Source organism: Macaca fascicularis, chromosome 6 (genome assembly GCF_037993035.2).
Source record: "Macaca fascicularis isolate 582-1 chromosome 6, T2T-MFA8v1.1".
NCBI classification, from domain to species: Eukaryota; Metazoa; Chordata; class Mammalia; order Primates; family Cercopithecidae; genus Macaca; species Macaca fascicularis.
In genome coordinates, this window is record NC_088380.1 from 80,503,882 (window position 1) to 80,528,637 (window position 24,756).

The window sequence follows — 24,756 nt, forward strand, 5'->3', positions numbered from 1 at the left end:
ATGATGCTGAGGGCAGTAGATGCTGTGGGAGGATTTTAAGCAGGGTGACAAGATCAGGCTTGTAGTAGATGAGAACTTTGGCTGTGTAAAGATAGATTGACAGTAAGCCAGAGTGAATCGAGAAAAAAATAATCTAGAAACCTGTTGCAGTGATACAGGTGAGGGATACTTTGCCTTTATTGGATTTGAAAGTATAAAAAGAAATGTTTATATAATAAATTGTTGTTTAAATAAATGGTATAAAATAAAACATTTTCAAAAACACCCATGTCACAAAAAAATATTATTAAAAAATCAGGTCTGTGCAGGACCAGCTACCTAACTTGCAGGGACCTCACTGCCAGATGAAACTGTGGGACCTCTTGTGCAAAAAATAAGAATTTCAAGATGTCAACAGCAGAGCATTCAACAAACATGGGACCCTGTGTGATTGCTGTGCAGTATGCCCTGGGTCTGTGTGATAAAATGGCTTGAGTCAGTCCCTGAGCAGCTTGTCCTTGCCTGTTCCATAAAAAGGCTGATGATGACTCCTGTGGTCTAGGCAGAGGGGTAAAGATAAACTAAGCTTGTGTAGCTACTACTGTTATTTTGTTTGTTTGTTTGTTTGTTTGTTTAGACTGCTCTTTGCAGAGCAGGGCTACCCTATAGGCAGTGTACCCAGAGAAACCTGTTCTTTAACTCAAAGTCTTTGTTAACCTTAATACAATGTAAATTACAGAGAATGTTGGAAACAAAACTGGCAACAAGTATTTATGACTAGAGGAGGTGAATCGGGATGGTGACAAGAATTGTTTTTTGTTCTTTTTTTTTTTTTTTTTTTGAGACAGAGTCTTGCTCTGTCGCCCAGGCTGGAGTGCGGTGGCCGAATCTCAGCTCACTGCAAGCTCCACCTCCCAGGTTCACGCCATTCTCCTGCCTCAGCCTCCCGAGTAGCTGGGACTACAGGCGCCCGCCACCTGGCCCGGCTAGTTTTTTGTATTTTTTTTAGTAGAGACAGGGTTTCACCGTGTTAGCCAGGATGGTCTTGATCTCCTGACCTCGTGATCCGCCCGTCTCGGCCTCCCAAAGTGCTGGGATTACAGGCTTGAGCCACTGCGCCCGGCCTGTTTTTTGTTCTTATTGGCTGTGGTTGATGAAAACATAAACTAGGAGAAGGAAATAACATTAACATTAAATTTATTCCTTAGAACTATTTATTTCTTACTAGCACATACCCATTTAACTGGCTTTCCAGGAGCATATTCCTTTTTTTTTTTTTTTTTTTTTTTTTTTTTTTTTTTGAGACAGCAGAGTTTTGCTCTTGTCATCCAGGCTGGAGTGTAGAGTGAAGTGGCACAATCTCGGCTCACTGCAGCCTCCGCCTCCTGGGTTCAAGCAATTCTCCTGCCTCAGCCTCCCAAGTAGCTGGGATTACAGGTGCCAGCCACCATGTCTGGCTAATTTTTTTGTATTTTTAGTAGAGACAGGGTTTCATCAAGTTGGCCAGGCTGGTCTCAAACTACAGACCTCAGGTGATCTACCCGCCTCGGCCTCCCAAAGTGCAGGGATTACAGGGGTGAGCTACCGTGCCTGGCTTCCAGGAACATATTTTTATACAGTTTGGAGGGACAATGATTTGGGCAAAAGACTTCCTGTTAAATTGTGTGCTTTTTTTTTTTTTTCTTTTTTAAAGAATTGGTAATATGGCCGGGCACGGTGGCTCACGCTGGTAATCCCAGCACTTTGGGAGGCCAAGGTGGGTAGATCACCTGAGGTCAGGAGTTTGAGACCAGCCTGACCAACATGGTGAAACCCTGTCTCTACTAAAAATACAAAATTAGCCGGTTGTGGTGGTGCATGCTTGTAATCCCCGCTACTCAAGAGGCTGAGGCAGGAGAATCACCTGAACCCAGGAGGTGGAGGTTGTAGAGAGCCAAGATCATGCCATTGCACTCCAGCTTGGGCAACAAGAGTGAAATTCTGTCTCAAAAAAAAAAAAAAAAAAATGGCAAGGCATGGCTTTTTATCTCAAATTTAAGTGTTAGCTCCTTCTCCACTTATTTTTTACCTGTAGAAAGTGATTCAGAAAACAGACAGAGCTTTGTGTAAGAGGTGTAAACTGTGAAGTTCCGTAACTCTGAAAATTGGAAACATAAATATATAGAATTTTCCCTTCTAGTATCACTGCGGGAAGAATAGTGGCTGTGGGAATTTGGTAGTTTGGGATATTTTGAAATTGGTTGCTGTCATTTTCGTTTGTAATAAGTTTACTTGGCAAGTTCTGTACCAGAGCTATCTTGAGGGCAAAGTTTGTGAACACCTTTTAAAACACAGCTTACGTTTCTAGGAAAAAGATCTTATGCTTACGAAACCAAATTCCTTTCAGCAATTTTCAATGACTCAGAGCCCTGATATTTGCATAGTGATTCAGCCAATGGAAGTTGACTCTGAGATAATTTTGGTTAAGATAAGTCTCCTGGTTTATGCTTTTAAAAAGTGAATAAAGGCCTGTCCGGAATAGTATAATGTGCAGTGGCTTCCAGCCACTTTTGATTATCTCAAATGCCACCTATAAAGCTGGGTAGTAATAGTGATATTAAGGTATTATTTCAGAGGGACCCACAAGGCCAACTTTGGACTCTTGACATTAAACACTGCAAAATTCCAAAGTGCAGACAGCTTGGCAAGTTTGAGTTCTGGTGCATTCTGTTCACAACTAGTTTTTTTGTTTTTTTTTTTTTTTTTTTTTTCTTCAATAGTGCTTTTGTCTTTCTGCTAAAGGTCAGACTGTAGTTGTCGAGTATTGGTATTGTTCCTGAGTTAGTAGGGAAGATGGTGGAAGTATTGACTTAGTTTTTCTATTATAATATCCTATCACAATGCTGGATTTTAATGATTTTAAAATGTAAATAAACTTGTTTGCATTTTTAGACTACTTGTGAGCAGCTGCCAATTCTAAAATCACTATGAGTGTTTGCAGCTCTTTTCTGGGCTCATTTTACCCCTCTTTGATCTTCTATCAACATGCAGGTCTGTGTGACGGGCTAGAACCAGCGTGTATTTTGTTTAGAGTCAGACTTTGTTGGAATCCTTGTCTCACAATCTGGACCCTTGAGGCAGCACCCAGATTAAGTAACCTCTGTAATATGTGGTACCACCACTACTTGGCAGAGCTGTTGGGTAAAGTAATGCATATTACCTGCTACAAAGTAGATGTTGTATTTGAGTGTAGAGGAGGGGTGTATTTGCCCATTCTCATGATGCTAATAAAGATATGCCTGAGACTGGGTAATGTATAAAGCAAAAGAGGTTTAACGGACTCACAGTTCCACATGTCTGGGGAGGCCTCATAATCACAGCAGAAGATGAAGGAAGAGCAAAGGTGTTTCTTACATGGCAGCGGACAAGAGAGGACTTGTGCAGGGGAACTCCTCTTTATAAATCCATCAGATCTCATGAGACTTATTTACTGTCATGAGAATAGCACCAGAAAGACCTGCCTCCATGATCCAATTACCTTCCACTGGGTCCCTCCCATGACACATGGGAATTGTGGAAGCGACAATTCAAGATGAGATTTGGGTGGGGACACAGCCAATCCATATCAAGGGGTAAGGTTTAAGTGTAGAGCCATTGAGTCCAGGCTGCTGCCACATACGCTTTGAGGGCAATGGAAGTAGTCTGAGTCCTCTCCATGGAGAGTGGCCACGAGGGACCCAGAGCTGACCTCTGCCTGCCTCCAGCCAGATTACAATTCTGTTGTAATCTGGGACTGTTTTTCAACTGCACCCAGTTTATCTAGGGAGAGTTTGTAATTGATGTTTGTTTAGCCCCATGTCAGCATCACTGGTTTCTTAAGAAGTCTCACCCAATTCAGTGGGGCTAACAACATGAAATGGGTTTAACTTTCTCTAGGCACTGCTTACAACTGTGCCTGTTAAATCCCCTCTTCCAGTCTTTGAATGGTGGATTGGGCATATTCTATCATTGCTTCATCTTTCTAAATCTCCTAATCTCATATCCAGTTCAACCTGTGTGCCTCTCCTACTCTCTCTTCTGAGCTCTAGCTCCTCCGGGATGCTGGGGTGGAGAGGAGAGGATGGAAATGGGGAGCAAGGGACTAATAAGTATTTAACTCACTAAGCGGAGTTGGTGGTGAGAAAGTGCCTCTCGTAATCTGCTGCTTTTGTGTGGTTTGTTCTGATGCTGGGGTGTCTGCTCAGGTGATGTGTAACTCTCTTGGGGCTGTGTTTGGCTTTACTTCAGCCTCGTTTGTGAGCAGCCTATGCAGAGGACAGCAATGCCCCCCTTTGGTATTGCTGGGTGTTCATGCCCCATCTGGCTTCAACTCCTCCTTCTAGTGAGTGTCCCTGTGCTTGGCCCATCAGCTGCCTGGCAGCCCAAGGGCTCCTGCCCCTGTGACCTCAACACTCCTTCAAAAGGAACTGTGTGAGTTACTGCAGTCCTCTCTGTCTGTCCAGGGGTTGTGGGGAACTGAAGTGGAGCAGAAATATTCCAGTCTTCTTTCCTGGAACATTCCCTTGAGGCTCTGCTTGCATGTGGCTCCCGCAGTGGGCCTGCCACTCCCAAATCTCTGGCTCAAAAATGGGTACCAGTCTCATGCTCATGGGTGTGCCCCCACTCCAGGGACTGGATGCCAAGTTCCCCCTACCCCCTGACATGCTCCATTCTGCTGCAGTGCCAGCCTGGAAGGGAGTGGGGAACTGTGAAGTCTTCAGCTCAGCCAGCAATCAGATTAGGAACAAGATGCTCATCTCTCCTCCTTGCCGGTACCCTAGCCTCTCCTAGTGATTCTCTTGGAAACCCCCAACCCCTAACTGGTTGGGGAAGCAGACAGTAACCTGCACTAGAAACTTGCCCTCCCTATAAAGCCAACATCAACCTTTCTGCCTTTCCTTGCATGGGAAGAGGGGCTGTGGTCAGGTAGTAAGACTGGTCCTCTGACCTCCTGGGGAAGCCGTAGGGGGCAGTGTCTGACCCTACTTGTTTATGGCTTTCTAAGTAGGGTACTTAGCCCTGTTGTGCTCAGCTTTGGCCTTGGTTGTATTCTAAGAATACGGGAAACAGCCCACTTAACAATATCTTCTTTAAGTTAATAATATCCTCTTTCTGTACCAACCCTTCATGTAGTGCCCAGGATGTTCTTCCTGTGCATCCTTTCCTGCAGTAGCAGAGGGAGGGCAGGACCACGCTAATATTTACTGGCATTTGTGTCAGATTCGATCAGTAGGCTTAAAATGTATTTCACCTTGGAAAGGTGTGGTAGGGGTCGCCATGGACATCATTTTAATTAGCTGTAGGAATTGGAGGTTCAAAGCTCCCCAAGTTTTCTTCAGTTTCCCCCTCCTGACTGTATGCCAGTGACTTAGAAATATAAAGGTATGTTCTCTTGGATGGATTGTTTGACTTGCTGCCTCCTCTTCATAGTCACCTAAGAAATGGACAGTCAAAATAAATGGAAAGTCTTACTTTAAATAGCAGAGTTGATGATTAGGTTCAGGTAAGCTACTTCATTGTTCATGCATTAAGCATATACAAGAAAGAAAAAGGAAACCACTGGGAGGGTATGAGTGAAATGGCTAGCTGTTTTTGGGAAAAGTTAATCTGGTGGCAGAGTGTGGAAACTAGATCATCCAGGGGAGGAGGAGATGGAGGTGTGGAGCGCTAGATTATAGGTCAGTGTTCAGACCAGAGGTCAAAGGGCCTGACCATGGTAAGCGGTAGTGAGAGTGGGAAGGAGGGGATGAAATGGGAGAGAGGCACAGAGTTGCTGGCAGCCAACAGCGCACTGGGATGAGAACAGGGAATGACTTTATAGCGTCAACCTGGGATCCATGAAAGGAGAGGGTACCATGAACAGAAGTAAGAAGAGAAGACCAATTTGAGCATGCAGAACATCAGGGCTACTCTTAGCCTATAGTGCCTTTTCAAGAAGGAAAAGATGTTCCCTCCTCCAGGCACAGGACCTGGCCTGCAGCACACAGGCTGGCCCCCGGGCTAGGTTCCGGTGTACAGTGTGCCACCTACACAACCATACATGATAGCCCTGGGGAAGATTCCTGTAGAGCAGCAAGGTTCCCAGGAAGTAATAAGGTCCCAACACTTCATCAAGGGCATAGCCAGACTCTAATGTCTAATGAGTGATAGTGCTTATTTCTGTATTGATTGCAGAAAAAGCCATCATGTAAGAAAGGCACCTCCTTTTGAAAGACACCTATCTTCTCCACACATATCACAGCTTTTCTTTTTTTTATCGTGATGAAATATATATAATGTAAAATTTACCATTCTAACCATTTTTAAATGTACAATCTAGAGGCCTTAAGTACATTTACAACATTGTGCAACGTCACCATTCTCCATTTCCAGAAATTTTTATCTTGCAAAGCTGAAACTTTGTATCTATTGAAAATAATTCCCTATTCCCCCTCCTCCTAGCCCCCGGTAACCTCTATTCTACTTTCTGCCTCTGTGATCTGCCTACTTTAGGTACCTCATATAAGTGGAATTATAGAATATATGTGTCCTTTGGTGCTTGTCTGGCTTTTTTACTTAGTGTCATGTCTTCAAGTTTCATTCATGTGGCGTTTATCAGAATTTTATTCCTTTTCATGGCCGAATAATTTTGTATTGTATGGATATATACCACATTTTGTTTATTCATCTGTTGATGGGCACTTGAGTTGCTTCCATGTTTTGGTGACCATGACTGATGCTGCAATTAATTTGGGGTGCAAGTGTATATTTGAGTCTTTGCTTCTAATTCTTTGGGGATATTATAATACCTATACTGGATCACAAAGTAATTCTACGTTTCACTTTTTGAGGAGCCACCAAACTGTTTTCCACAGTGGCTGCCCCATCTTACATTCCCACTAACAGTTCACAAGTGTTTCAATTTCTATTTCTCATCATCCTCACCATCATTTGTTATTTTTTGTTTCTTTAAAACCAGTAGCCATCTTAATAAAGTAATATTGCCTTATGGTTTGATGTGCGTTTCCCTGATATCCCAGTTCTACTTTTATATAGCTGCTTATCATTAAGAAAGCTCTATTTTTCAAGAATGCTGGAAAGAGCAACTTCTCCCCTACAAACTCATAACCCACCTTCACCTATGTGAGAACATACAGAGCATAGTTTCACCTCCTTTGAAATACTGTAATAAGAGTTTTAGATGTGATTGATTCAACGTGCAGAATGTTTATTTTTCGTGCATGTGTGTGTGTGTGTGTTTGAGATAGTGTCTTGCTCTGTCACCCAGACTAGCACAAAGTGATGCAATCACAGCTCACTGAAACCTCACCCTCCTGGGCTGCAGCAATGCTCCCACCACAGCCCTCTAAGTAGGTGGGACTACAGGCATGCAACACCATGCCCTGCTAATTAAAAAAAAAAATTATAGAGATGGTGTCACACTGCTGGGCACAAGTAGTCCTCCTGCCTTGGCCTCCCAAAGTGTTGGGATTACAGGTATGGGCCACTGTGCCTGGCCACTACTTTTCAGTTAGTTGTGAGCATTTAAAAATCAGAAGAACTCATAAAAAATCTGAATCTTCCACTTTTTAGGAAATCCCAAAGCTCAGGCCCTTGTGGTCCACATTTTCACAAGTAGCTGTGAGCTAGAGCCAAGTTGCTTACAACTCCCACCCAGCCAGCTTTGTTCCTTACCAGTACCGGCCTCACCCCTGCCAGGTACCTGTTTCCAAGCCCTGTTACAGTGGATTTTCTGAGGCTAAAGTTAGTTTGGATTTATTCCAACTTATATAAATAATTGAGGTGATTAGATATGACTAATACTTCTGTTCTACCTAGCTACTTAATACCTCCACTGACACTTCCTTGCGTGATAAAATCTGAAATCTCCTCATTTATCCTTGCATCCCTTGAGCCCCTTGAGGGACGGGTCTTATCAACAGATTGGTTTCTACTGGTTAAAAGTTGCTTTAAATCTGTTTCCTCATACCTGGAACAATTGGATATCATGTTTTGCATCTGCCCATCAGGTAGATACACCCTTTTAGCTCTACCACATTCTAACATAGAGTGGCTCCTCTGTTATTGCTACCTAATTGTAGGCCTCTGCTTGCTAGTTGTGTCCACTGTTTATGTTATAGAGAAATCTTTTCACATATACAAGGACTTTATATCTGTGTGTGTGCTCATTCATTTAATAGCCTTTGTATGTGCTAGAGTTAAGGCATAAGAAATACAAATGTTTCATGTCTGTGGTCAGGAAATACAGTTAGCAGTGGCTGTAGCTGTTTAGATTGTGACGATGATAATTGGCCGCTTCAGATCCTGTGTCTTACAGATAATCAGTACTGGAAGGTGTAGGGTGAGGCTGCGTCACAGCCATGAAATGGAGGCATTGTGAAACCCAAGCCGGCCCAGAACACCCTCGCAGCATGATTTGTTATTGCACAGAGCTGGCTGTACTGCTGCTCAAGCCATATTTCCTGAAACTTAAGAAGGCCAGAGTGGAATAGAGTTCTCTTATAACCAGCTCCTCTTCCCTCAAACCTTCGCATGACACCCCTTGTGGTTTTCAGCCCGTCTCTCTGTGTGGTCGCTAATGACTTCATTAAAGGTGAAGCGTTTCAGTGATCAAGAGCCAGTGCTGGATGGTGGTCAGAGGGATGTAAATGTGCAAGTCGGCCTCGGAGCCTGGGTGGACCAGCCTCCTCGCCTCCGCTCTCAGGCGTCTCGCCCTCCGGCATGTTTCTCTGAGGAGCTGCTGATCATTTGCCCAGATGATGAAGCTGGGAACCTCGTTGTCACCAAGTCAGTCCTGATGATATGTGCTTCCTGTCAGGGAAATCCATGGTGCATGTGTTTATCTTCCGCTTCTCAGCCAGTTTCTTTCTGCATCTATCAGTCTCTTCTTATCTGTCTTCTTTTTCCTAACTGGGCATAGTAGTCAGTTGTGAGTTTGGACTTGTATTTTCTTATTTTGTAACAGATTGTTTTCTGGCTTCATCTTGCCCCTCCGTCCTAAAAGCTCCACTTGTCTTTTATTTCTCAAGGTAGGTGGGACGAGTTTGGATTTTTTTTTTTTTTTTTTTTTTTGGTCAGGTTGATTTACATTTCCCCCCATTAGGGTGTGCCATGGAAAGAAGTTTTCTCCATTTCTGATGTCTATGTCAATACAGAACAATAATGAAATTGTTAGGCAAGTGAAATGGTACTTAATGATCTGTCTGGAAACTCCTAGGCACCTGCAAGGCTTTCTGAGTGAGAATTCACTGTGGGTAGCAGTTCACATGCCCCACTCCTGAACATGTGTAGGAATGGGTCCCCGTAGGCATCACTTTCTAGCCAGTCCAAAGCCACGCTCCCCTGGCGGCCCATTGTCATCTTCCTGCTCCCATAGGCACGGCACCCCAGATGTCTGCTGATCTGACCAAAAAGCTGGCAGACAGGAAATAAACTGACTTCTAAGATAAGAACCTTCATTTGAAACAATTTTTAACATGCCTTCTTTGTCAAGGAGTAAAGACCCTGAATCCCCCAGGGGTTCCTACAGCCCATGAAGGTTCACAAGAGAGTCTACAATCCTCAGAGCCAAGAAGCACTGAGACACAAGAACAGGGCCACTTGACAGAGATAGCAGTTCCCAGCCGACTTGGGTCCTAGGAGGATATTCTGGGTGGCAGGGCTCTAATTGATTATTAACCTACATATAAAATCAAGGACGTATAGCCAAGCACAGCAGCGAATGCTGCCACCTTGTGAGCTGCCTGTGGTTGTGCTGGGTAGAGATGGATCTAGCTAAGGCAAACCAGGATGTAGCTTGGAGAGAACTTGGTCAGATTTTTATTGCTTCTGGTATAGTTGGAACACTTTACTTCTTAAGTCTACTGTGTAATGTATGTATACAGAGTGAGTGGTTGCTTAATTAAGTGCTCTAATTTTTTTTTTGGTCATATATACACGTGGTACAAAATTTAAAAGGCCCAAAGGAGGGGACAGTGAAAATTGTATCTTTCTCTCACCCAGTTCCCCTTCCCAGAGGTAAACACTATTGCCAGTTTCTTTTGTAGCCTAGTGGGAATAATTTCTGAACAGTTATCTATACTTTATAGATAACTGTATAGAGATAGAACTATATGTAGTTGTATACAGTATGTATGTATTTATATACAATACATATATACATATCTATAGCATATATGTAGTTATATACAGTATATATGTATATACATACAGTACATATATACATATGTAGTTATATACAGTACATATATACGTATCTACAGTTTTCTTCTATATCGCTATCTCTACATATACATACATATATACACATAAATATATATATAACTATACAATTGTTATACTGTTGTGTAACATGGATGTGTATACAGTAGCAATATGATTAAATATTTCTCATTAATGATGATTTCCTGCAGCCTTTCAAACTTGTTAAACAGAAGGAAAATTAGAAATGGACTGAACAGAAGTGGCATCATAAAAGGCAGCTACTGTTTGGGAGCAAGGGGCATTGCCGTGGAGAGGAAATGTGTGGTGGTCTGAAATTGCACCAGTTTACGGTACAATCTTAAAACCATGCCTAGCCTTGCTGAAGGACCTCGGGGGCAAACGTTAAGCTGACCACTCTCTTTAGGTCATGGTACAGTATCTCTGGGCACATGGTGGGCACTGGTTTGTGCTGGACCCCTAAAAGTTATTTCCTTTTATCCCTGGTTCCCTCCCTCCCATAGGCAACATTCTGATATGTATACAATGTATCATTTAGATTTGTGTGTATTCTTGCAATGTATCTTGTTTTGTGTGTAAGTATTTTTAATTTATGCAAATGATATATCTACCTCATTCTGTTCCTTAGGTTTTTTTTACTAGGCTTTGAAAGTTCCATCCATTTTGCTAGGTGTGAATCTACTTCATTGCTGCCTGTCTTTGTAGGGCCAAACTGAGATTTGGAAAATAGTTGAAGCAATTGTGGTGACTTTTTACCCAGGTTTTTTCTCATGTTGACACACATGACAAAAAGTGCATGTACTTTTGTGTTACTGTTTTACTCACTTTATCAACTTTCCTCCATTTTGCTAATTTGTCATAAATATTAATGGCTGTATAGTATTCCATTTATATAATGAGTTATCACTTCACACTCTCTCCTGTCATCAGACAACTAAGTTTTTTATTTTTTAATATCATTGTGGTTACATGCATATCATTGGTCTTTATTGATTTTCTTTTTCTTTAGCCAGAATAGATGCCCAATAGGGGATTATTGAGCCAGAGAAAATGCTCCTACGGCCTGTGATGGAAGTGGCCACACTCTACCTCTTGCTTTATTCCCAGAAATGAACACAAGTTTCTATATCTATTTAATACACCCCTTTTTGGCCGGGTACAGTGGCTCACACCTGTAATCCCAGCACTTCAGGAGGCCGAAGTGGGCAGATCACTTGAGGTCAGGAGTTCAAGACCAGCCTAGCTAATATGGTGAAACCCCATCTCTACTAAAAATACAAAAATTGGCCGGGTGTGGTGGCAGGTGCCTGTAATCTCAGCTATTCAGGAGGCTGAGGCAGAAGAATCGCTTGAACCTGGGAGGCAGAAGTTGTAGTGAGCTGAGATCACGCCACTGCACTCCAGCCTGAGTGACAGAGCGAGACTCCATTTCAAAAAAAAACAACAAAACAAAATACCCTTTTTTATTTGTAGTGCATTATACTTAGAGCTGTTGCCATAGGAATTGATCTATCAAGCATCATGGTAGTCAGCAGACAAATAGGAAACTCCTGTTCTGTCGTCAGAATGAGTTGCAGAGAGTACCATCTGCTACCTGTATTGTACATCTTTCTGTTCCTCTGTCCCGCCTGGCACAAGAGCAGCATTGGTTTAATCATCAGCAGCCCTTCTGCTCTCTGTAGTCGGGATTGGCAGTAACTCATTGGTGGGTAACCCTGCCTTGGTCTTGCCACTTGCACTGAGAACTGTAACTACGGACACGCAAATCAGGAAAGAATGGTGCTTGGGATGCTCCTCCTATCTGTGCCTCAAACGTTTTCACTCAAGGGATATTAAAAAAGTGGCTTACTGCTTATAAAGATTGTGTGTCAGTGAAGAGGAAGAGGTGGGAGTGGAGAGTGGGAGGCATTTGCAAGAACATATGTTGGATTCTTTTTTTCTCTTCTTGGTGACAATGATTGATGGCATCTAGTGAGTCCCCATTTGTCACTTCCTTGGCACAGCTGGTAGTGGAGGTGGGGGAAATCAATAAGGGCTGGACAAAGAATGTAGCTAGAGGAAGAAAGCACTGCAAATATGGTATTAACATGACATTCCTCACAGTTGAATTTTTCACTGTGCTATTACTTCACACTATCTGCTGAGAGCTATTCTCTTTTGATCCTTTAGGCTGTAGAGGAATCAGTCTGTGTAACTCTCCCTGATTCACCACCTCCAAGAAAGGGTTAACTTTGGACATAAGATACCTGTAGTTTAAGGGGAGGAAGAGAAGGAAGGAAATTGATACTGGATACAGCTTTTGCCAGTTATGTTTCTTATATGTTGAAATACGGCCTGGCTTCAGCTATGGCATTCTCTTGGTGTTCTGGAATGTCCATTATTTAACAATTCCATATTGAATACTTGCTTGGGGCTTAGAAGAGGGAAGTCAAGTGTAGGAAGGAGTTGTGGCAATTTAACTAAGTTTACAATGATCTTATTAAGCTCGTTGCTTTCATTTTCCTGCCTACGTTGGGGCAAAGACATGTTTAAAAGTGCAAGAACAGTGATTATTTTGTGGTTAGAGCATGTGCACAGTGTAGACAAACCCAGGAAGGAGAATCTGCTTCATCAAGTCTTAAGTTGTTATTTAGACCAAAATGTATGCGTAAGCCTCAGATGAGTGTTGATGTGCCAGGAAACTTCTGCTGAGTACTTTCGGTTCTTTCTTCTTTACTTTTCCTCTGCACCCCAGCTCGTGGTTATTTGGTAAAACTGAAGGTGCTTTGCACTGCAAACAGACATGACAGCTCAGTCTCCCCTGTAGCAAGTTCTAGGGAAGGCAGGTTGACAGAGTCCCGTTTTTGAGCTCAGTTCTCCAAGGCCCTTTGGTCAGCTTATTTTCCTGCAGGGTGTCACGTCCCACAGTAGTCTCCACCTAGAAGACATTGGATCTCCTATGTTCAGGTCAGTGTGGCCAGGCTGCTCTGTGGAGAACAGTGTGATAAATCCTTGGTAGCATTACACTTTAAACTGGTGCCCATTTGCCTACCTCCTTTTAATTTCATTTTGTTAACAATTGTTTCCTGAGGACCTGTTGCATGCTGGGTACTTTTTCCCTAGGTGATTTCACATTTAGCATCTGCTTTCATTCTCATGACTTATCTGTGAGGTAGTGTGTATTGCACCCAATTTTCTGATAGAGGAAATTGTGGCCCAGAGAGATTGTTGTACCGCAAGGTAATAAAGATGAATACAGTTGCAGAACCAAGTTTGAAGCCTGATTTTTGGGGATCTGAGGTCCAGTGAACACAGCTGTACCCCCACAGATGCTTCTGAAAGTGACCGCAGTCTCTTCAGCCAGTCCTGAAGAGTATATTCACCTTCATCCTTGTCTTAAAGCACAGGCATACCTGGCTTTGCGAAAGCATAGTTTATGAAGATCTGAATTGGCTCATTTTAGCTTTAGAAAAGGTTTCGCCTAAGGCTTCTGCTTAAGAAGAGAACATTCCTAGGAAGTGAGCTTAAGCCCTGTTCACCCTATTAATCTTAAATGATTTGTCAGAGCAGAGTGGCTGAGAGATGTCCTGTAGAGGTGACAACCTGAATTTAAATCACAGCCCAGCTGCTTACTAGCTGTGTAATCTTGAGCAAATTACTTAACTCTCTGAGCCTTTTCTTCCTTCTCTATTAAAGGGGAGTGATATCAATCTCATCAGGTTAGTGTGAGAATACATTCATATAAGTGCCAAGTACCTGCTAAGTGCTAGCCTATGTGCTAAGTAAATGTGAGCTGTAATTGTTTGCCATTGGCATTATCAGTAGAGTGGGAGTCTCATTATAGCAGAAACCCGCCTCTCCTGAACATATGTAAATATTTACATAGCCCCTACTAAATGCCATTTAAGACTGTATTTGGTGTAAGGCAATAGGATGTGTTTAGCAGGAGGAGTGGATTTGTTCAGGGGGTGTAACAGACGGGGACGGGAGAAGAAGGCATGTTTGATAGTCAAAATGCTGGCATACTTCCTGCACAAGGAAGTCTATATGGCTAAACAAATAGTGCTGAACTAAACAAATAGTGCCGAAGGTCAGGTGTGAACAGTGAATTACATTGGCAGTCAGGCAGGGGGATGGTCTGGGATATGGTGGTGAGCAGTAAAAACTACAATAGCTACCATGAACGGTACCTACTATATGCCAGGCACTGTTCTAGTGCTTTTCTCCTATTAACTCATAACAGCCTTTGGAAGCAGTTCTATTATTATCCCATTTTATAGATTAGGAAACAGACTCAGATTAATTCAGTTACCCAAGGGGCACGTAACTGGTAAGTGGCAGAGCTTTGGTTCAGTCTCAGGCATCGAACTCTGGAGTGTGTGCTTTCAACCATTGTGTTAGATGCCTCTCAAGATAGGTAAGGTCCTTGCTATCGTAGAATTTACAGTCTAACTGGGTGAGCCAGTCAAACTAATAAGTATTAATATCTAGTCTGCCAGGTAGTAATAAATGTAGTGAAGAGAAAATTGGGTGAGGAATTTTAGAGGATGATGGGAGCTGATGTTTTAGCTAGTGTATTTGTTTGTTCAGGCTGCCATAAACAAAATACCACAGATTGGGAGGCTTAAACAACAGAAATTTACTTTCTCAGTTTTGGAGGCTGGAAATCCAAGAGCAAGGTGTCAACATGTTTGGTTTCTTCTGAGGCCTCTGTCTTTGGCTTTGCAGATGGCCCTTTCACTATGTCCTTCTGTCTTCCCTCTGTTGAGCATGCAGCCCTGGGAGCTCTCTGTGCCCTAAGCACCTTTTCTTATAAGGCCAGCAGCCTGGCTTAATCACCTCGTTTTAACTTAACCATCTCTTTAAAGGCCCTGTCTTCAAATACAGTCTCATTTTGAAGTATTAGGGGTTAGGACTTCAACATATAAATTTGGGGAGGGGAACACAGTTCTGCCCATAACACTCTGCGCTCTGCACCGTCAAAATTCATGTCCTCCTCACAGCAAAATACATTCACCTGCATTCAACAGCCTAAGCCTTAACCCATTCTACTGTCAATTCTAAGTCCCAAATCTCATCTAAATATCATCTACATCAAGGCGGGTGAGACTCAAGATACATGATTTGTCTTGCGGCAAAAATTCTTCTCCAGCTGTGAACCTGTGAAACCAGACAAATTATTTGATTCCAAAATACAATGATGGGGACAGGCTTAGGATAGACATTCCCATTCCAAAAGGGGAACTTGGAAGGAAGAAAAAAGGGTCATGGGTCCAAAGCAAATCCAAGACCTAACTGGGCAAATTATGTTCGATTTTAAGGCCTGAGAATAATTCTTTTTACATGATGATCTGTCCTCCAGACCCATTGGGCTGGCAGAATTTCTTCAAGGCCCCAGGTGGTAGCCTTGCTTTTGAGGCCTTGGACAATGACAGCCTGACTCACTGACACTGAGACAGAGACAGCCTCCCCCTTTGAAATGGAAGAGACACTTCCTCGCCCCCTAGGCCTGAACACTTTCAGTGTGGGGTGAGAGTAGCAGCTTTAGGGACCATTCTTCCTTTTTCTTGAAGGATAATACATGCTCACACCCAGAGCCAGATAGATCTATTGTCCCATCCTGTAGCATCTCAGAAGCCTGCTGTTGTGTCCTGTCTCTGTCCCCTTTAGTCCAAGTCAGCAGTGTTTCTGCTGCTGGTAGAACCCCATCTCTATTCCTGCCTTCTGTTGAGATGACTGATTAGATCTGTGAGTCCCACTGTCACTCTTTAGGGAGCGATTGTTTAGTCACACCGTTGGTGCCCTCTCTAGAACACATTCTCATTTTCTTGCAATATGGATAAGCTGAGAATTTTCCAGATCTTTAAGTTCTGGTTTGTTTAGCCTAATAATTTTATCTTTAATTTCTCTCGCACTTTGCTAGAAGCAGGTAAGGAGAAAGGAAAGTGGCAAGGAAAGCACAGCAGGCTTTCAACACTTGGCTTAGAAATCTCAGCAGAATATCCAAGGTTGTCACTTACAAGCTCTACCTTCCACAAAACACAAAAACGCAATTCAGCGACGTTCTTGGCCATTTTATAACAAGGATTGCCTTTTCTTCAGTGTCTAACAATACATTCTCATTTCCGTCTAAAATCTCACTAGAATCACCTTTCATGTCCGTATTTCTAGCAACAGTCTCTCTTAGCATCTGAGTCAACGTTCATTGCAACACAGTTTGGGGAATCTTGCCAAACTCAACAGATTATACTATATCATCGCCCCCTGAAAGAGAAGAGTGAGACGTAAGTCCTCTGAAGTCTCCTCCACTCCTACTAGATCTTGAAGTCATATGTTGATTCTTTTCATGGTATTGTGTGCCTGCGTTTTAAGGAAAATAGCATTCTTAAAGCAAAGCAAAAATTTTACTAAATTAAAAAATTAGCCTTTTATGTCACTTTGTTAGAGTGAACCAAGTAAGTTTTGTATGAGAAAAGGATGGGGGCCCATAGATGCACACCTCAGTTTTGCAGGGTAGGTTCCTACAACCACGTCCCTCTGAGCTAATAAGGCTAATGGAATCATGGTGGCAGTTTTGCACTGGCCTCCAGCTGATGAAAAGTTTTGCCATGAGAACTTAACTTAGTCCTTCTGATGCTTTTACTGCCTGTTGACACAGAAGGTAAAAAATGACCAACTATGCTACACATAAAAACAAAGGCCACATATTCTTATATTCTTTTAGAATATGTCTTATATGCTGATTTTTAAAATATTAGGGGAAAAATTGACTTGTGATACTTGGAAGTTCGTAGAACAGGGCACTGCATTAAAACAGGGTTTATGCAGATAAAACACACTTTTCTGTTCTTGGCCAGCAGTTCTACCGTCAGAATACTTATTCCATACAGCACTGTATGATACAGACCAAGATTTATAGTTGGTGATTTCCTGAATAACAACTCAGATAGCAAATGCCTCCACAAAACAACTTTCATATGTTCTGCAAGGCACAAAGTAGTATAAAAGAAAGGATTGTTTGTTCCCGGATTTTTGTGGGGTGGTTTCTGTTTTTTCTTTTTCTTTTCTTTTTTTTTTTTTTGTCTCCCACAAGACAGAATTTTTCTTCTTGCCCTAAAATTTGAAAGATTTCTCCTTTCTCTCCCCTTCTTCCACAAGTAGTCCCACCCTAAAAAGGAAGATGCGGTTCTCTAGCAACCCTTAAGTTGCTCATAAGAAATAGCTTCAACTTTTGCTTTGGGGCAAGACATTCACATATTGGGGTTGTGGGCCAATAAAACTAGTCAACAGAAGGAATGAGGAAGAAGCAGTGAATGTAAGGACAGTATTGGGAAGGAAGGGGGAATATTCTGGTTTTCATTTCTGTAGATTTTTAGGCCAAATTTGAAGACAGGCTCTTGAAGACACATGAAGTATCTCTAACTTCATTTTATGTATGCACACTTTATGTACTATCTGTACATAAGTCATAGACATATAGATTGGACTAGAATTGAGAGTTCAGAAATGAACTCTCACTTGTACAGTCAGTTAATTTTCAATAAAGGTGCCAAGACAGTTCAACAAAGGTAGTCTTTTCTTTTCTTTTTTTTTTTTTTTATTATACTTTAAGTTCTAGGGTACATGTGCACAACGTGCAGGTTTGTTACATATGTATACATGTGCCATGTTGGTGTGCTGTACCCATTAACTCGTCAGGTAGTCTTTTCAATAAGTGGTGCTGGGACAACTGGGTAGCCACATACAAAACAATGAAGTTAGACTCTCACCTCACACCATATACAAAAAGTAGTTCAAAATGGATCAAAGACCTAAACTAAGAGATAAAAGAGAAGAAAACATAGGCATAAATATGTAACATATAAAACACCAAAAATATAAACAACAAAAGAAGAAATAGATGAATGAGACTTCATCAAAATAAAAACATTTTTCCTTCAAATAACACCATTAAAAAAGTGAAAAGACAGCCCACAGAATGGAGGAAACACTTTCAAATCATATATCAAATAAGAATCTTGTATACTGAATATGTAAGGAACTCTTATAACTCAAAAATAAGAAGACAAATAATTCAACTAAAACATGAGCGATAGATTTGAAAGACATTTCTCCAAAAGTATATAAATGGGCTATATGCATATAAAAAGAAGCTGAATATCATTAGCCATCAGGGAAATGAAAATCAAAACCATAATGAGATGCCACTTTGCATCCACTAGAATGGCTGTAATCAAAACGACAGAAGAGTATTGGCAAGGATGTGAAGAAATTGAAATCCTCATACACTGCTGGTGGGAAGGGGAAATGGTACAGCTGTTTTGGAAAACTGTCTGGAAGTCCTAAAAAGATTAAACATAGAGTTACCATATGACCCAACAATTCTACTCTTGGGTATATACCCAAGGGAAATGAGAACATACGTCAATGCAAAAACTAGTTCACAAGTGTTTATAGCAGTATCATTCACAATAGTCAAAAAGTTGCGGGGGGGGGGGGGGGAGGCGGGAATAACATGTCCAAAAACTGATGAATAAATAAATAAATGTGACATATCCATACAATGAAATATTATTCAAGAAAAAAATATGAAGTCCAGATGAACATGGATAAACCTTGAAAACATTATGCTAAGTGAAAGGTCACAAAAGGCCACATATTGTATGAGTCTATTTACATTTACAGGAAATGTTCAGAATAGGCAAATCTAAAGACAGTAGATTAGTGGGTTAGGGGCTTGGGGGTAAATGGAGAGTGACTGTTTATGGATATAAGGTTTCTTTTTTGGTGTAAGGAAGATGTTCTAAAATTGATAATGATGATGGTCTTTCAACCCAGTGAATATACTAAAAACCATTGCATTCCACGTGTTAAACGGGTGAGTGTATGATGTGTGGATTATATCTCAATAAAGATGTTAAGCCACACACAGTCATATTACATAATTACACAGTTATATTGAATTCCATTATAATTTTTGATTTATGGACTAACACTGAATACTCAGAGTATTAAGCGACCTGTTCCAGTGCATATAGCTGGTGATCACAGAGCCAGACTTCCTGAACATCAGGCCAGTTGTCCCTCCGTTGTGATTGTTATAGGAAGTTTGACCCCAACATACCATACAAGTCACACTTAAAACTTGTATTGGTGTGGCCAGGTACCACTCACTTGTTCATGTAACAGATCAGCAAGCCCCTGAAACTGAGGTCGGCCATGGCAATAGCAACCTGCTCCTGTAAGGTTCAGTAGTGTAGGGTGGGGATGAGGAGACACAAGAGCTGCTGCTGCTTTTTTTTTTTTTTTTTTTTTTTTTTTTTGAGTCGGAGTCCCGCTCTGTCGCCCAGGCTAGAGTACAGTGGCCGGATCTCAGCTCACTGCAAGCTCCGCCTCCCGGGTTCACGCCATTCTCCTGCCTCAGCCTCCCGAGTAGCTGGGACTACAGGCGCCCGCCACCTCGCCCGGCTAGTTTTTTGTATTTTTTTTTTTTTTTTTTTTTTTTTTTTTTTTTTTTAAGACGGAGTCTCGCTCTGTCGCCCAGGCTGAAGTGCAGTGGCCGGATCTCAGCTCACTGCAAGCTCCGCCTCCCGGGTTCACGCCATTCTCCTGCCTCAGCCTCCCGAGTAGCTAGGACTACAGGCGCCCGCCACCTCGCCCGGCTAGTTTTTTTTTTTGTATTTTTTAGTAGAGACGGGGTTTCACCGTGTTAGCCGGGATGGTCTCGATCTCCTGACCTCGTGATCCGCCCATCTCGGCCTCCCAAAGTGCTGGGATTACAGGCTTGAGCCACCGCGCCCGGCCTTTTTTTTTTTTTTTTAAACCAACAAGAATGACCTTGAAAACAAGGAGCTCTTTACCACACAATTATTCAGAATTATTCAGGAACCCTGACTGATGGAAGTTATTCTACCTTCTCCAGCCAGCAGACGAGGAGGAGAGAGAGGAGGCTTATCCATGGGAGGTTTTCCTGAGCCACCTTAGGGTAGTGCACCCCTCACACTCATTTCCCCACACCTTCTGTGGTTACAATGCCGTCACTTGGCCCCTCACAGATGCCGTGGGCCGACGAATGCAGACTCTGACCAGCAACTACTCTTAGTTGAACAATTTGGTATTGAAGCAGCTACGGTTGTCTGGGGTATATACCCTGAGGTTTGTTGTCTGTCGCATGCCAGGAAAATTTAGGACATGCCAGGAAAATTTAGGACATGCCAGGAAAATTTAGGACACATACACAAGGAGTTTAGGAGCAGAGGTTTAATAGGTAGAAGAGAAGAGGAAGAGAAACAGCTTCCTCTGTAGAGGAGGGGTCTCCCAGCAGAAAGGACCTGCTGGTGGTGAATGCCCCGAGTTTCATAGTAGGGTTTCAAGAGCCGGTCGGTGTCTGATTTACATAGAGCTCATAGATTGGTTCAATCAGGTATGATGTTTACGTGGGGAAGGCTTGTTGCCCCACCCTAATCTTCTTATGCAAATGAGCTTTCCCGTTGATGGTTGATGGGGCCATCTTGTCTGCTCCTTTACCGTACAGGTGGCTGACAGAGAAGGGAAGGTGGAGCCGCCATCTTGAACATGTCTAATCCTTAGTTCTTGCTGGCGTTCACCTGTGCAAGCTCCCACCTTGCAGGCTGCTGTTCGTTAGAAAATGATTTGGGGCGGCTTTTCATTAAAAAGAAAAACCTTACCAAGGACTCCCATACCCTTGCTATCTGCCTGAGTGATTTCTTCTTAACTCCTATATTGCTATCTGTGCTTGAAGTTTTTTCCTTATACTAAAAAATCGATCCAAAGGCTAGTCAGCCCACATGATGGCTGTGCACAAGTTTAGAAGTTGCATATCGTGGCTCCTGCTTCATTGTGAGGGATTTAAATACCTTTAGAGCAATGTTAAGTACCCAGTCTGACTGGTTATTCTGTCAGCAGAGTCTGTCACCTGTCCTAGAAGAATAGTCTTGTTTGTTGCTGATATACCGGCTGATGATTGATAGGAGTTTCCGAATTGTATTTTATTGGAAGAATCTTTGAGAGCTCTAGGCCTGTGGGCCTTCCTGAGGAGGTGACTGCATTTGAATAGGCTCTAAGTTTCCTATATCCTGCCTCTGCCCTGCTACAGCACTACAAGGGGAAACCTGGACCATTTACTGTGCCTGTTGCAAGGTAGGTGACAAAGAGGGACTTCTGAGAGAACAAACGAAGCCCCAGGAATCTACTCAACCCTGACAGTGAATATACTATCCTCTGACCTTATACTGAAACAGTGACAACATCTGTGTCTCCAAGCCGTGGAACTCTGACCGCTACTCTGGAAGTAGCCCTGTAGTATTTTGTTACCACTTTTGTTTTACACTAGGCCTAGACTAGAGGATTCAGTTTGGTGAGTTGTGAGAAATTAAAAGTTGGAATTAGAGGAGCAGAGGCTGGCCCCTGTCAACTTACTGAGCTGGGTGGCCTTAGCCTTTTCTGAGCTTGGGAAAACCTCAGATATCACGTCAGAACATCAACAGAATCTGAGAACAACACCGGAAAATCATCAGCAAATGGTGATCCCGATAGCACCTCTTCTTTATGGAGCGATCATGAGAAGATTCCATGATAATCCCCATAAAGTATCAAGTCCAGATTTTGACACAAGATCGTGCTCAATAACTACTAGCTGTCATTGATAATAATAGCATCATCTTTTGACTTTCAAGGCAGAGAAAAAGAGGTATCTCCATTGATGCCTAATATTAAAAAAAGTAACACTTCGTAAATCTTTGGCAATATCTTAAAATATTTTATGATGTAACTGTGATTCTTGGAAAACTTTCTTTTTAGCAGTCAGAATCTTTCATAACCATATGTTAAGTACTTGCTTTGTGTAAACAGGTTGCCAGGCACAAAGGGATCATAAAGAGAAAGAAGAAATGGCCTTTGCCTTTGAGCAGTTCATAATGTCATAAGAATTAGCTATGGCTATATTTTAAACAGGTTATAGCTAACCTAAGTTTTTGCTATCAATGTTTTATTATTTTTTTTCTTAATTTTTTTTGAGATGGAGTCTCACTCTGTCGCCCAGGCTGGAGTGCAGTGGTGTGATCTTGGCTCACTGCAACCTCTGCCTCTCAGATTCAAGCAATTCTCCTGCCTCAGCCTCCTGAGTAGCTGGGAATGCAGGCGCCCATTACCATGCCCAACTAATTTTTGTCTTTAGTAGAGATAGAGTTTTGCCATGTTGGCCAGGGTGTTCTCGAACTCCTGACCTCAAGTGATCCGCCCCTCTCAGCCTCCCAAAGTGTTGGGATTACAGGCCTGAACCACCATGCCTGGCCTGGTATCAGTGTTTTAAACCAACTGCACATATATACTAATATAGACAAAAATGTGATTAGCTCTTTTTAAAAACAAGCCCAACTCTAAAATATCATACTTCAGAGCTTTTATTTTTGCATCCTGCCCCTTGCTCCCAATTGTCAGCTTATCTCCCCCTACTCTTGCTACCAATTGTCAGTTTACCTCCAACCCTACCCCTCACACATATCCCCCAATTACCAGGTTGTTATAAAACATTCATATATTTTTGTGTATAAGATGATTTCTTGCATTTTTCCAAGATAATTATTTGAAAATGTAATTATTTGAAAACAGATTGTGTTTTACCGTGAAATCACCTAATACCCTAATTAGTTTATTTAGCTTAAAAACTTGGTCTAGAACAGTGGCTCTTAACTTGGCCACATTTTTTTTTTAAAGGCAGCATTATTATTTATTTCCTCTTTTCAAAATTTAGCAAGTCCGTGGTATTCCTACTTCAGTTTATTTGACGCAAGGCTCAAATGATATGTGAATGATATGCATGATATGTGAAAAGGAAGTTCATCATCATCACATCTTACCTGTTCCTTGTTCTTCCAGTTTCACAGCCCCTTAGAATGTTAGAGCTGGCAAGGACTTTATCAACAAATTCTTCTCATCACCAACATCCCTCCTTTAGCAGAGGAGAGAAACTGAAGCTCAGAGAGGTGAGGGGACTTGCTTACAGTCACACCACCACTATGTGACTGACTTCTGGTGCAGAACCCTCCCTTCAACCACGTGCCTCTCCCTGGCTGGTAATCTCTGTCTGTTTTTCAACTCCCTTTTCTGAGATGTCACCAAGTCCTGTTACTGTTTCCTGGAAATGTCTCTTGGTTGTCTTCCTTTCTATTTCTTCCTGGCTGATCCCGTCCCTCAACACCTCACAATGGGAAAGGCCTGACAGAGGACTTGGTCTCTGAGGCATCCATTATACCAGATGAATTTTCTCTAATTACCACTGTCAGCACGTCACTCCTCTTCTTTGAGGCTGCCAGGAGCTCCCTGCTTCTTGTGGCTACAAATGTCAACACCTGTCCTTGCGTGCTAGACCTTCCAGAGCCTAGCTTCACGGTGAAGGCCCAGCTTCATTGCTCTTTTCTCTCTGTGAGCCCCAAAGGCCCACTGTCTTCCTGGGTTTTCTTCGTGAGTCAGCCATGTTTCTTTTATGCCTTTAGTTTCTGTTCTCCCCAGCTTCTGGTTCTCTCCCTGCCTTTCCAACTATAGCAGGTCCTCCAATAATGTCGTTTCATTCTATGTCATTTCTTCATAATGTTGATGAAGAAAAAGAAGGGGCCACTGTGGAGTTCGTGTGGTCTCCCAAGGTCCACGTGGGTTTTCTCTGGGCACTCGTTAGACGTGCGTGTTAGGTTAACTGACGTGGCTACATTGTCCCCACTGAGTGAGTGTGGTGGGGGTGTGAGTGTGTCTTCCAGTGGGAATGCATCCTGTCCAGGGTTAGTGCCCCTCACCCTGCCACCCCTGAGCTGCTGGGATAGGCTCCGGCCACCCAAGACCCTGAACTGGAATAAGAGGGTGAAGAATTATCTTACTTTTTGTATTTTTCCAGTCCCTTCATTATACTAAAAGTTTACATTAATCTTTCTTAATTGTATGTATAGCTCACATTTATTTCAGTGTTTAACATTGAGGTGTTTTGGTCTTTATTTAGAAGTTTGGTGATGTTTTTGTGGCCAGAAATATGCAATAGGAACTTAATTATTTTTTAGAGACAGAGGCTTGCACTGTTGCCCAGGCTGGAATGCTGTGGCCTGACTACAACTTACTGCAGCCTCAAACTCCTGGTCTCAAGCAATCCCCCCACCTCAACCCCCTGAGTAACTGGGACCACAGGTGCCTGGCTTTTTTTTTTTTTTTTTAAGAGCCAGGGCCTCACTGTGCTGCCTAGCCTGGTTCAAACTCCTGGCCTCAAGCAATCCTCCCACCTCACCCTCCCAAAGTGCTGGAATTACAGGCATGAGCCATAGCGCCCAGTGTAACTTGTTTGTAGAAATTCGCCTATGGTAAAATTGATTTTGTTATACATTATTTTGCTTAAATTCATAGTTTCCAGGTAGGTGAGGACTTACTGTACTCTATTCTTCGAGGCCAAGTCCAGGTTCTACCACCTTTTTAATGTTTTCCTTGATTGCTGCAGTGATAACCCAATGATTCCCCTTTACTCCCAAACTTTTTCTGATTATATCCTACCATGTAGCATTG

At 42.4% G+C, this 24,756-nt stretch overlaps 1 protein-coding gene across 3 annotated transcripts in view; it reads left to right on the forward strand.

Moving 5' to 3' along the window:
- IQGAP2 (IQ motif containing GTPase activating protein 2) overlaps positions 1–24,756 on the forward strand; it is a 310,898-nt gene that overhangs the window by 135,119 nt on the left and 151,023 nt on the right. Inside the window, exon 1 of one of the 3 annotated variants that reach the window (XM_045393896.3) lies at positions 8,321–8,784. The exons of the other annotated variants lie outside the window; for them this stretch is intronic. Coding sequence (XP_045249831.2) covers positions 8,576–8,784 — 209 coding nt within the window. The 5' untranslated portion in view covers positions 8,321–8,575. Of the gene's footprint in view, positions 1–8,320; positions 8,785–24,756 lie in introns of those variants that run through there. 3 annotated transcript variants of the gene reach the window in all.